The sequence below is a fragment of the Erpetoichthys calabaricus genome, chromosome 3 (assembly GCF_900747795.2).
Source record: "Erpetoichthys calabaricus chromosome 3, fErpCal1.3, whole genome shotgun sequence".
Taxonomy (NCBI): Eukaryota; Metazoa; Chordata; class Cladistia; order Polypteriformes; family Polypteridae; genus Erpetoichthys; species Erpetoichthys calabaricus.
In genome coordinates, this window is record NC_041396.2 from 262,642,974 (window position 1) to 262,657,139 (window position 14,166).

The 14,166-nt window shown below is 38.5% G+C and overlaps 1 protein-coding gene across 5 annotated transcripts in view; it reads left to right on the forward strand.

Annotated features, from left to right (window-relative positions):
- lrch4 (leucine-rich repeats and calponin homology (CH) domain containing 4) overlaps window positions 1-14,166 on the forward strand; it is a 202,401-nt gene that overhangs the window by 142,767 nt on the left and 45,468 nt on the right. For all 5 annotated transcript variants that reach the window (XM_028798171.2, XM_051924068.1, XM_051924069.1 and 2 more), the window contains exon 10: window positions 8,099-8,157. In XM_028798171.2, coding sequence (XP_028654004.1) covers window positions 8,099-8,157 — 59 coding nt within the window. The remainder of the gene's footprint in view (window positions 1-8,098; window positions 8,158-14,166) is intronic.

The window sequence follows — 14,166 nt, forward strand, 5'->3', positions numbered from 1 at the left end:
CATGTCTAAAAGACATATTTGCCAAAAAGGATTTATATAAATATATATACAGTGCATCAGGAACGTATTCACAGCGCATCACTTTTTCCACATTTTGTTATGTTACAGCCTTATTCCAAAATGGATTAAATTCATTTTTTTCCTCAGAATTCTACACACAACACCCCATAATGACAACGTGAAAAAAGTTTACTTGAGGTTTTTGCAAATTTATTAAAAATAAAAAACTGAGAAATCACATGTACATAAGTATTCACAGCCTTTGCTCAATACTTTGCCGATGCACCTTTCACAGCAATTACAGCCTCAAGTCTTTTTGAATATGATGCCACAAGCTTGGCACACCTATCCTTGGCCGGTTTTGCCCATTCCTCTTTGCAGCACCTCTCAAGCTCCATCAGGTTGGATGGGAAGCGTCGGTGCACAGCCATTTTAAGATCTCTCCAGAGATGTTCAATCGGATTCAAGTCTGGGCCACTCAAAGACATTCACAGAGTTATCCTGAAGCCACTCCTTTGATATCTTGGCTGTGTCCTGCTGAAAGATGAACTGTCGCCCCAGTCTGAGGTCAAGAGCGCTCTGGAGCAGGTTTTCATCCAGGATGTCTCTGTACATTGCTGCAGTCATCTTTCCCTTTATCCTGACTAGTCTCCCAGTCCCTGCCGCTGAAAAACATCCCCACTGCATGATGCTACCACCACCATGCTTCACTGTAGGGATGGTATTGGCCTGGTGATGAGCGGTGCCTGTTTTCCTCCAAACGTGACGCCTGGCATTCACACCAGAGAGTTCAATCTTTGTCTCATCAGACCAGAGAATTTTCTTTCTCATGGTCAGAGAGTCCTTCAGGTGCCTTTTGGCAAACTCCAGGCGGGCTGCCATGTGCCTTTTACTAAGGAGTGGCTTCCATCTGGCCACTCTACCATACAGGCCTGATTGGTGGATTGCTGCAGAGATGGCTGTCCATCTGGAAGGTTCTCCTCTCTCCACAGGGGACCTCTGGAGCTCTGACAGTGTGACCATCGGGTTCTTGGTCACCTCCCTGACTAAGGCCCTTCTCCCCCGATCGCTCAGTTTAGATGGCCGGCCAGCTCTAGGAAGAGTCCTGGTGGTTTCGAACTTCTTCCACTTACGGATGATGGAGGCCACTGTGCTCATTGGGACCTTCAAAGCAGCAGAAATTTTTCTGTAACCTTCCCCAGATTTGTGCCTCGGGACAATCCTGTCTTGGAGGTCTACAGACAATTCCTTTGACTTCATGCTTGGTTTGTGCTCTGACATGAACTGTCAACTGTGGGACCTTATATAGACAGGTGTGTGCCTTTCCAAATCATGTCCAATCAACTGAATTTACCACAGGTGGACTCCAGTTAAGCTGCAGAAACATCTCAAGGATGATCAGGGGAAACAGGATGCACCTGACCTCAATTTCGAGCTTCATGGCAAAGGCTGTGAATACTTATGTACATATGCTTTCTCAATTTTTTTATTTTTAATAAATTTGCAAAAATCTCAAATTTTTTTCATGTTGTCATTATGGGGTGTTGTGTGCACAATTCTGAGGAAAAAATTAATTTAATCCATTTTGGAATAAGGCTGTAACATAAAATGTGGAAAAAGTGATGTGCCGTGAATACTTTCCTGATGCACTGTATATAGTACTATATCATCTGCTTATAGTGATATTTTCTGTTGAAGTCCTCTGATAATCCCCTTCATCTCGGAAGCATTTTGAAAGTGAACTGCCAATGGCTCAGTGGTGATTGCAAATAACAGTAGTGACAGGGGGTATCCTTGTCTAGTACCATGTTCTAGTTTGAAGTAGTCTGAAACAATGTTGTTAATACAAACTGAACCTTCTGGACTGGTATACAGTAGTAAATACAGTGGAACCTCGGTTCACGACCATAATTCGTTCCAAAACTCTTGTCGTAAACAGAGTTGGTCGTGAACCGAAGCAATTTCTCCCATAGGATTGTATGTAAATACAATTAATCCGTTCCAGACCGTACGAACTGTATGTGTGTGTATATGTGTGTGTATATATATATATATATATATATATATATATATTAATAATAATAATTCTTTGCATTTATATAGCGCTTTTCTCACTACTCAAAGCGCTCAGCAATTGCAGGTTAAGGACCTTGCTGAAGGGCCCAACAGAGCAGAGTCCCTGTTGGCATTTACGGGATGCGAACCGGCAACCTTCCAATTGCCAGTGCAGATCCCTAGCCTCAGAGCCACCACTCCGCCTATATATATATATATATATATATATATTAGTTTTTAAGCATAAATATAGTTAATTATACCATAGAATGCACAGCGTAATGGTAAAATAAATGTAAAAACATTGAATAATACTGAGAAAACCTTTAACAACAGAGAAAACTATCACTGCAATAGTTTGCGCTATAGTGCTAGGAACCGTTCGCTAAAAACACTTTTTTTAATGAGTTTTAAGCACAGGGGAAAAAAATGAACATTTGAAAAATCCGTAATTTAATAAACCACCAAGAAAAGTAACATTGCAACAATGCAGACTACGAACCGATCACTGTAAATAGAACTGAAAACAAAAACAAGCCTTCTCTACCTTATGCGTCCCTCGCTCGCTCTCTCTCGCTCTCGCGCCTGTGTGTGTGTCTCTCTTTTGCGAGCCTGGAGCGCCTGTGTGTGTGTCTCTCTACCGCACTCCTGTGTGTGTGCGCGCGCCTCTCTCTCTACCGCGCCTGTGTGTGTGCGCGCGCGTGTGCATCTCACTTTTGCGAGCCTGGAGCGCCTGTGTGTGTGTGTGTGTCTCCGAGGCAAAAGTTTGGCGAACATTTTGGTCTTAAACCGAGTTGTACATGTACCGAGACGTTCGTGAACCGAGGTTCCACTGTATATTAAATAGGAATCAAAGATTGGAAGCTAAGTGTCTGCCTTTAATAAATCCAGGTTGGTCTTGTTATATTACTGAAGGAAGCACTTCCTCAATCCTTCTACCTAGAACTTTGAAGAGTATCTTAACATCATTATTCAGAAGTGAGATTGGTTTGTATGATGCACATTGTAATAAGTCCTTATTTTTCTTAGGAAAGAGAGTAAATAATGCTTGGCAAAAAGTTTAAGGTAGAATTTTATTGTTTCTGGCTACTATAAATGTTGCTAATAAAAAGGGAGCTAACTTAAATTTTTTTTTTTTTTTTTTATATATAAATTTCGGCAGGGTAGCTATCAGGGCCTGCTGCTTTCCATCTGTGAAGTGAGTTTATAGTGTAGTAATTCTGAGAGTGTCAGAGGTTTATCCAATTCCTCTACATTGTGAGTATCTAGCTGTAGTAACTGGAAATGCACTGAAAAACACATTAGATTGTGTCTTGTCTTCTTTAAATTGAGTAGAGTATAAGGACATAGAGTAGTCTGTAAATGTGTGTATTTTATTTTTTGTCTCCATCTGTGTTGGTAATGACTGGTATTGCATTGCAAACCTTCTACTTGTGGATTTGTTGTGCTAAGATCTTATTAGCCTTCTCTCTGTGTTCATAGTAATGTCATGATTTAAAAATGAGTTTTTTAGTTTCTTTTGTTGTGAAGACGTTAAGTTCTGAATGCAAAGCCTTTCTTTTCCTGTAAAGTGCCTCATTTGAGAAGTGTTCTTGATCTATTCTGGTAATTTCACTGATTAACTGTGATGACTTATTGGTTTCTGATTTATTTTTGTGGGAGATGAAATGTCATTTTAAAAATACTTTTGAAGTTTCCTAGAGTATTCCTGCATGGACCACTGAGTATGTACTTGTCTCTTAAAAAAAATCGGTTTGCTTGGATATAAATACTGTACAGTTTTCGTCCGCTAATAAAAGTGGGTTAAGACCCCAACTGTGAGATGAGTATGTGGAGCATAATGATTTGAGCTCTGTGCTCAGAGGGGTGTAGTCAAAGATAACACTAGCATCATACAATGGAGATTTGATCGTGGGCAAAAAATTATCCACAAAGAAATAATCAATTATTGAGTAACAGTGATGTACTAGTGAGAAGAAAGAATATGCTGTTTGAGTTTGGATTTATAAATCGTCAAGGGTCTAATAAGTTGTTATCAATTACAATCTGTGTAATTGTTTTTGCAGTGTTAGATTTTATCATCCCTGTTGCTGAAGACCTATCCAGGGGCCTCATGCATAATGCCATGCTTAGAACTCACACTATAACTTGGCGTAAGAACAAGAGCGGAAATGTTTGTACGCATAAAAAATCCACATGCATAAATCTCTGCGTACGCCAACTTCCACGTTCTTCCGCTACATAAATCCCGGTCAGCGTGAAAAGTAACGCGCATACACATGCCTGCTGTCCCGCCCCAACTCCTCCCAAAATTACGCCTCTTTGAATATGCAAATCAATATAAATAACCCTTAAGCTCAGTTTTCTATGAAAAGGCAATGGCAAAAGCACAAGAGGAAAATAGAAGAATTTCAGGGGATACCAAGTGGAGGCAAGAAAAAACTTACTATTTGTTGGTTTAAACTTGTATAAACAACAAAAGGAAGTTGATCGAGTGACATAGCGTGTCGGAGAAACTCGAAAAGCTCAAGTTCACAAAGTCGCACACCTGAAATAAAAAAGATGTTGTCACATATCAGAGTCGCCGTGAAAAGGCGAGTTGTAGCCCACCGTCTTGAGTGTCATATGAAAGCTTATTAGGGTACAGAGAAAAAAAAAGGCACACAGTGGGGGAAAAAAGCATGAAATGTCAACTTTAATCTCGAAATTCCCACTTTTATTTTGTCATTAAAATAGAACATCATAAACTTCATCTTAAAATCGTTTAATTTACTAGTTTTTCAAATCCCATCGTAACTAAAGTAGCACGTTAAATTCTTTGTTTTGTATTTGATCTTCTATGTGCTCTTTATGTATGTGAATCACTACGTGCTTCCGGGCTTTCTCTTCCTCCAACAGTACACAGAATCCATTACATTTGTAATATTACAGCTCTCTGAATAATTGAAATACTGAGATGTATACGTGATATCATTTTCATGATGATAGGAGTTAAAGCATGTTATTAAACATGGGAACACGGTGGCGCAGTGATTGTTCATGTCTCACGCAAGATGCTTGCTGCGCCATGTGCGACCTTCGATGAAATACTTTATTGTAACAGTACTGTCTCTTTCAAATGTACTAATTCCCAATTCCTGTCCGTCCTTTTCTTTCTCCAAATACCCAATCGCCACACAATCAGCTCTGTAATAGACGTTAAGCCATCTGTAAGCTTAGAGCGCCAATTCTTCAAAACTTTTAAGGAACATTGAAATATCTTCGTAGTACATGTTTAATTATTGTATCCATCCAGTGTCGTGCCAGTCCTAGCAAGAATACAGCGCGAGGCAGGAACAATCCGTGAACGGGGAGCGCCAGCTCCTCGCATGTTTAATTATTAACAATATAAATTTAAAGTTTTATCTGTATAATATAATATAACATATTTTGCTGCATTTCATCTTAAAAATGATATTGTCATCATATGTAAATACACACTTTATAAAGTGGCTCAGGTTGTGCAATATTATAACTGTAGTGCAAGTTTACAGTGAGGTAATTGTACTTATAAGTACAAACAGTTCTACAAGGAGCAATTGATGGACTGATTGAGTGCGTTTATAGTTCTTGGGATGAAACTGTTTCTGGACCGCAAGGTACATACAGGAAAGTTTCTGAAGCGTTTGCCGTGTGAGAGCAGTTCAAATAGGCAGCATGGCTGAGGCAGCATGTACTTGATGCCGTATACCAATAATTCTCTTTTGATCAGGTGCTGTAGATCTGTGATTCCCCACTCGGATATAGTGATATAAATACTCTGAGTGGTGTAAACTCTAAAGCAGCTATGGTATTTGGAATACTTTGGCTATTCCCTGGACCATTATATTGTTACAGGTTAATTACAATCAGATGCATTAAACTAATAAACAATATGCAGTTAGTTTCAGTGTATATGATAAAGCCACATCAGGGATGTGGATCTAAAAATGAAAGGGAAACCACACAGGAACTGTATCACTGCTTTGATGCTGGGTGCTGCCAGTCTCCAAAACCGAGCGGAGAACTTGTGTGCGCCAGGGTATGAGCTACCGTGGAAATGTGTGTGGCTTTACGCCAAGTTTAGGTTTTATACATCACGATTTGAGCGTGGAAACGTTCGTACATAACATTTTTGTGCGTGTGCTCCGATTATACATGAGGCCCCAGGTCTGGATTTAAAACATAATTCAAATCTCCGGCTGTTATACTTTTATGAGTTTTCACGTTAGGAATGGTTGCAGATATGTTTTGGATGAAGTCTCTATCATCCACATTGGGTGCATAGGTTTTTATCAAAATCACTTCACATTTAAATAAATTACCCATAATGATCACATATTGCCCTTCAGAATCAGATACTGCTGTACGTCTGATACTACAAATGAAATTGTATGTATTAAAATTCTCACACCTTTAGTTTTCTTTGTATAGCTGGAGTGGAATATTTAGCCAGTCCAATCACTTTGCAACTAAAACTGATCCTTACTTAGTACTTTTTTACAGGAGATCCAATTATTATCTTGGCGTTTAGACCTGTTAGGCAAGAGAATACTTTCTTTCTCTTTAATACGTGATAAAGGCCTTTGACATTCCAGGTCACAAAGTTCACTGTTTGGTCATAGAGACATTGCTTCTGAACTTTTGTTGACATTTTATAGTCTTAAATTAAGGTAGTAAATTATTACATAAGATAGCCTTAACCTTAATTTCCAATTTTGCAAGGATTTATTGCTATGAAACCTATTGTTGTGTTGGTACTTACAATTGTAAGGGTTAAGAGGATAGATTAGGAATATCTTGCTTTCTTTCTCTCATTTTTTTAATGATTTTTCAGTTGTTCATTTACATAACGTTAGCAATTAGAGGTCATTGGTGGTGCACTCCTGTGATGCCAGTCGCCTAATGCAACACTCACAACAGTTCACTCCAAATAGACTGATGCTAACTCTAATAAAATCAAACCGGTTTGATTATGTCTTTAGTAGTACAGTGTATGTGCATTATACAATGACAGAAGTACAGTGCATAGAATGTTGCAACAACGTGTAAAGAACACCCGTATTTTGAACCTCATAAACAGAAAAAACACTTGTCTTTCTGATGGTTCGTATCTGTCATAATAAAGCAGTATGGAAAAAAGAAGAAAAAAAGGCCTGAACTTGCAGTACCTGTTAACCTGTTAATCGTTCAACAGTGTTTTATCAGGCAACTGTCAGAAAAATGAGCGAGCACATCTTTGCTGGAAAGTCATCACTAAGTCTAAATGTGACATGGGCAGAGATTTTCAGTTCTGAAAATTGACAAAATTGTTCAGCAAATGTGGTCGGCAACTCTGTCATACCCTTTGATTAGAAGTAACTTAATGTGACATTGGCTTTAGACACCTCTTGCAGAGCTTTGTATTTAGGTATGCATCAAAACTGATAGAGCATCAGATGCATGTTTTTTCCAAATATATTCATGAAAAAAATTGTCAATGTGTCATGTTTCTTTCTTTTATCTGAATTAACAAAGTATCAGTCCCTCACTTTCTTAAACAACCTAGTAGCAGGAACCGACTGTATTTGATAGATTAATTAATACCAAAAACCCCATCAGGTTTTGCAGGGATACAGACTGCATCCATGTTAGTTATACATATCACATTAATCTTGCCTTTTCTATCTACAGTGACTGCAAACTTTGTTTATGGTAGCAAGAATGTTGCCTTTTGGAAAAGTTTTATCCCATTTAGTACGATACATTAGATGTTATTTGCTCTAATAGGATTATTTCAATAACTAGACACACAGAAAAAAAAAACTTCTGAAATTTACTTTTGTCAGACTGATAAATTACATGGTCAAAATAAAGAAAGGCACTGCTTATCTGGAATAAGAGGTTTCAGTCTGAAATGATAAGCAAATGTATTGAAACGAATGTGTGAAATCATGTTTTGGCAACTGTCTTTTTTTTTTGGAATGTACTGTAAGCTTGATCCCCAAGATTATTCTGAGAATGTTGTTTTTTGTTTTGTTTGCAGGAAAAACCAAAAACATCGTCCCCAAGGTCTGAAGCTGACAGTAAAAGCCAGAAAACCAGGTATGCTAATAATTTTTCATCCATCCATCCATCCATTTTCCAACCCGCTGAATCCGAACACAGGGTCACGGGGGTCTGCTGGAGCCAATCCCAGCCAACACAGGGCACAAGGCAGGAACCAATCCCGGGAAGGGTGCCTACCCACTGCAGGACACACACACAAACACTTCCACACACCAAGCACACACTAGGGCCAATTTAGAATCGCCAGTCCACCTAACCTGCATGTCTTTGGACTGTGGGAGGAAACCGGAGCGCCTGGAGGAAACCCACGCAGACACGGGGAGAATATGCAAACTCCACGCAGGGAGGACCCGGGAAGCAAACCCAGGTCCCCAGATCTCCCAACTGCGAGGCAGCAGCGCTAACCACTGTGCCACCATGCCGCCTAATTTTTCATACCTTAATTCAGTAGGCCTTCATAACATTTTGTTCCATCTTATACTACAGCTTTTCTTTAAGTACTGTGTCTGTGTGCAACATGATTATGCTTCATTGTAAATGGCAAATATATAGTAATTCTTACAATGGCAACAATAAACTGATCAGCAAAAGCATGTTTAAAATGTGAAAAAACTTATGAGTAAAGATGAAGCGACATTCTCCACATATAACTTTTGTTCCTTCACTGCTTATCTGGTTCTTTTTTTATTTTACATAATTTTACATTTAAATTGTTATATGAATTTAATTAAGTAGTGGAGAGTAGTCTTACTTATTGACCACAGTGTCCAAAGGCATTTTTCCAGCCAGTCTTTAAATACCTGTCTTTGTTGTTAACTTTAGCAAACCTGATTTTTGAAAGTGTTTGCTCAGTTTTCATTTTTTCAATTAGTTGTTCCCTCTCACCTATATGAAAAATTATGAGTAATTTGGTGCCATTTTCACGTATATATGTGCTGATGTTTAATTAGTTCTCTTTCGTAAAACATGGATGGCCTGGAGTGCTGTATTTGAATAGAAAAAAAAGCTGAGACACTGAGCGTTTCACACTCACTCATAGCAGAATGTTTGATTAATGGTATACTCTATTAACCAAAATGATTGGCTTCATATTAAGAAATGGTTGGAATGGTAGCCACTGCAGTCTACCAACTCCATGATTCTCCAATCCTAATTTAAGTGAGTGAAGCCAGTAGGGGTTATAAAATAAGGAAGGCCCAGAGCTGTACTGTTTGTTAAGACAGTGAACATAGTTCTTATTGTCAAAAGTAAATATGAACATTAGGACCTTATTTTAGTTAATATGAGGTATTCTTAAAGCATTTCAATGATATTTCACAAGCAGTGTTCCCCACATTTCCCAATGCATTAGGTTTATGATGCTTACAGGGCATGTAGTGAGATTTCTAAATGAAGTACTTAATTCTGTTGTATTGAAATTGGAGGAGTAGGCATTGATTTTAAATTGCTTCTTGTCAGGTCTACCACTTTTCTACGTTGAATCAATTATTGTGTCTCTTTTTGAGCTGTTGGGATTCTTAGTAAAACGCAGAATGGTTTAGCTCTGTGCTGTGTTCAGGAACTGGTTTATTTATCATTTGACTTGATCATCTGAAAAATGTAAACTATTCAATGGCTGTTGTGAAAGGAGCTATATATACCAACCTGACACAGACTGACAACAGAGGCACAGGTAAAAATAAAACAAAACGATTTATTTTCCTGATGTGTGGGCTATGCCTTCCTCGTACCCACAGACACAACACAGTCCCAAAAGCACACAAAAGCAAAAACTACTCTCCCTCCACTCATCACAGCCAGCTTCGTCGTCATCGTCGTCCTCTTCCTCGTCGTCCTCCTCCTCCCGACTCTGGTTCCTAGAGTAGTGGCTGCAGGCTCCTCTTATAGTACCCCCAGAAGTGCTGCAGGTGCTCGTTGACCTACTTCAGGCTACACTTCCAGGTGGGCTGCATTCCAGCCCACACTGGCTCGTTAAGCCGTGCAGCTCCTCCCAGTGGTGGCCACGGAGCCCAACAGGGCTGAGCCCTGAAGTCCCACGCCTGTGGCCCCTATGTAACCCACCACGCATTCCAGGGGACGTAGTGTGCATCCCATGGGTGCTTTCCCAGATCCAGTGTCAAAGGGGCGTCCCAACCGGTCATGGGACCCGGCCATCCGCCACACTGTCTAAATGTGTTCAATGACAAAAAGCTGTTTGCTATTTTTGTAGTGTTTTGTTACAGCCAAAAACATACACATTTTGGAACCTCACAAATGTTAGCAAGAATGCAGATATGTAAAAGTTTTAATCTTGCCTTGTTTCTTATTTTAGTGCTCCCAAGCTTTTAAGGTATTATCCAAGTACGGTTTTCACTAGGATTATATCACTAAGGGTGAAATACTGTAGGTAAGGGCATTAAAACGCAGTGTGTTTTTTTTTTATTGAACTATTGTCTATATTTTTTTTTTAATTACAGAGTGCACCAGTCTCAAAGAAGATTTTTAGCTTTAAAGTAAATTTACAGATTCACAAAAAGATTGTATTATACTGTAGCTGGTATTAACTACTTACACTTAAGAGCTTTTTAGCTATTTGAATTTAGCTTCTCACTTATTACAAGGTTCTGTTTCTCTTTCTTCAGGTAAAATATCACATTCCAGTTTAGAATTCCATAACTTCAAGTATATGGCTTTGTTTGAAAGTAATTGAATAAAAATTTGTGTTTTATCGTTTTTTTTTTATTTTCTGTTCTTATTTGCATACATATTTAATGCTTGAGCAGTATGTTAGCTTGATACAGTACAGTGTGTCCAAGAGTGGCTCCTGCTAGAAGAATATGATGGCAACAATTGAAGTGTCGTGCTATAATAAAATATGGTGCTGTTTCAGTAAATGTTAATGTCTAATGTACCCTACCATTCTAATGTTTCATTCCTTGGCTGCAAGTAATATTGTTATTAGGGATGGAAGTATCAATAGGATAACTGAAAAGAAAAACAAAATTGGAACGTGTCAGTAATTCCTGATAAATACTGTCAAATTGTTATTTAAGAAGTATGACTATCAGATGGTATTGCCATTTAATCATACTAATCAAGATCTGTAATGTTCTAGACAAAAGTAATGGGTTTTCACATGGAGTTTATAAGAGATTCATGTTTTGGAGGATATGGTTTTGACATCTCCTGTTATACCAGATGCATTTCAAAACAAGTCATCCATCTGAAGCTAAGCATGTTTGGGCCCAACCAGTACTTGGATGGGAGACAATCTAGAAAAAGCTTGGATTGCTGCTGCAAGAGGAGCTTACCCTGTAGTCTGAATGTGAATCCTAATGCCCCAGTGCAGTGACACTGTGCTGTAATAATGGCACATTCCTTTGGATGAGACCTACAACTGAGGTCCTGACTCTCTATGGTCATAAAAGATCCCTGGGCATCCTTTGTAAAGTACAGGGTGTATCCCAGTGTCCAGGCTAAATTGACCTCCATGGCCAAGTCATTATGGCCCCCTAATCATCCCCGGTCTCTAACGGGCTATCTCTCTCACCACTTAAACCACCTAATAGTTAATGTTTGGTGAGTGTACTGGCACAAAAATGGCTGCAGTCACATCATTCAGGTGGATGCTACACATTAGTGGTGGCTGCAGTGGCTCCCACTCACAATGTACAGTGCTTTGAGTACTGGGAAAAGTGCTATATAAATGAAAATAATTAGTATTATTTTGTTTATTGTACTGAATGTTTTTTTTTCTTTTTAGTTTGAGATAGTAACAAAAATATTGTCAATGGAAATGTTTCTTCCTTTGCCTGTCTGACACACTGTGTGACAGTCTACCTTGAGCCGATCTCTGAAGTGGGTGAGGAGGACCTTTTCCCTAATGGGGAATAGCATTTAGCATATATTTGCTGTTTACATCAGCAGCTATCCTAAACGTGAAGCTTGGTTTGCTGCACTGAGTGAAAGGGCACAGACATTTAATCGAGCATAATTGTTTTTCAATAGTTATGTTCTACCCTAATGTATAACATATAATGCAGTTCTGCACAAACGTGTGTTGGGTTTCTCATATAACAGCAAGGTCAACATGCTATGAGACATCCTTTACTGAAAAAAAAAAAAAATCTTGTGTTCTTGCCTGTTGTCAAACCATTGTGTCTATATGTGATTGAAAATGTCCTCTCCACCCCCCGAGCAGTGCCTCCTCCTGTACAGTCAAAAAGTTCCATATTTCATTGGTCCTCCTGACTTCAGACAAAGTACAGTCTGGGATGTGTGTCAGTGTCTGTACAAGCATAACAGATTCCCTGTTCTCACATTTTCATACATTGTCTGATCTGCTGTCTCTCTAAAGTGAACCATCTGCCATCATTGCATTCATTGCACATCATTGTGCTTGGCCGACTCTGTTATCCTCTCCATTCTCTACTTGAAAATTGATGCTAATTGTGTACTTTGTCCTCTCAGTTGCCTGAAAACCATGTAATTGAAATAATTGGAGTTCTGAGAGTTTTTCAAGTTTATCTTTGATCTTCATCACATATAGTGAGTAATCATAAATGTGACATTTACTAGTGACTGTTTAGTTGTCTGTAAAAGACAGGTAGAAATTCACATTTGGGCAGCAGCATTCAATAATTTCTGTAAAAATGGCTAGAGAGGATTTTTTGAGGTACAAAAGATGTGCAAATGCAGTCAAGGGTGAACCAGAGGATAGACTCAGTGATTCAGAACTGGCTACTAGCATTCCAGCAGGATAACACTCCGTGTCACAAAGCTCCAATCATCTCAGACTGGATTCTTAAACATGACAATGAGTTCACTGTACCGAAATGGCCTCCACAGTCACCAGATCTAAATTCTGTTGAGCACCTTTGGGATGTGAAGGAATGGGAGATTCCTATCATGAATGTGCAGCTGACAAATCTGCAGTAACTGCGTTTTGCTATTGTCAATATGGACAAAAATCCCCAAGGAATGTTTGCACCATCTTAATGAATCTATGCTATGAATAATTACTGTTACATATACTCTTTATTTATATTCATTGACCATTGACTCCTACATACAGCACTCACCTGCTAATCAGTCTACAAACATATTAAGTTGGAATCCACGCACTCAAATTTTCACCATTGCCATTTTATTTATTATTTTTAATTAATTACATCCTAAATTTTGATTTTCTTTAGAAAATTTCTGTGTGCTATTTGTTAACTTCAACTCATTTTGTAGAATTTGTCTTGAAAATGTCTTCTAAATAAAAAATAAATAAAATTCCACGTTTAGTGCATTCAGTTGCTTCTTCTGTGAGACATGAATAGATTCACTGCCTTTAATTTATACAAAAGAGGGCAGTGATCTCAGCTCTCTAGCCTCAAGGACCAAGATGTCGCTGAGCTGGGGAAAGTTAAAATAATAACTGCATTTAACATGTTTAAGCAGTCATGGGTGATTTTTGTATGGACTTCATCTGAGCATTACAGACAGTGCTAGGTGTGAGTCAGGTTCTGCTTTTCTTTTTGATCATGTCACTTTGCATAAGGAGAATCGTGTTTCTGGGGAAGCCTTTGTTTTCAAGCATTCTTAGTCTTCATTATTCACACAACAGTGTCATAAGCGCTCAATTCTTTGTAAGCACACCATGAGAAAATATAAGTTAAATAAAGTATATACATATAAAACATACTGAAGCATGGATCTATTGCACATGGCTTTTAAGAATGTATGCACTTTTGTATGGCTCACTCTTCTAAGAAGTATCCTCTCACCTAGCCATTAGTTTTAGAATGATGAGATAAGACGACAGTGCACATTCTTCCATTTGTAGGCTGCATCAGTTTAGGATTTTGATGGCTCTTATATTAAAATAAATGTTGCCTGAGCACTGCTAGAATTTTTTCCTTTTAGGTTTTGTTCTTGTTGTGGTTGATGTCATTATTGTTACAATAATAGCAATTATGTATAAAAAGTTTGTGCAGCACATACAAACTACAGTATGTTAGCATATACTCAAGTTTATTTTTTAATTTAAATATTCAAACCTTATTTTTTGGGTAATTT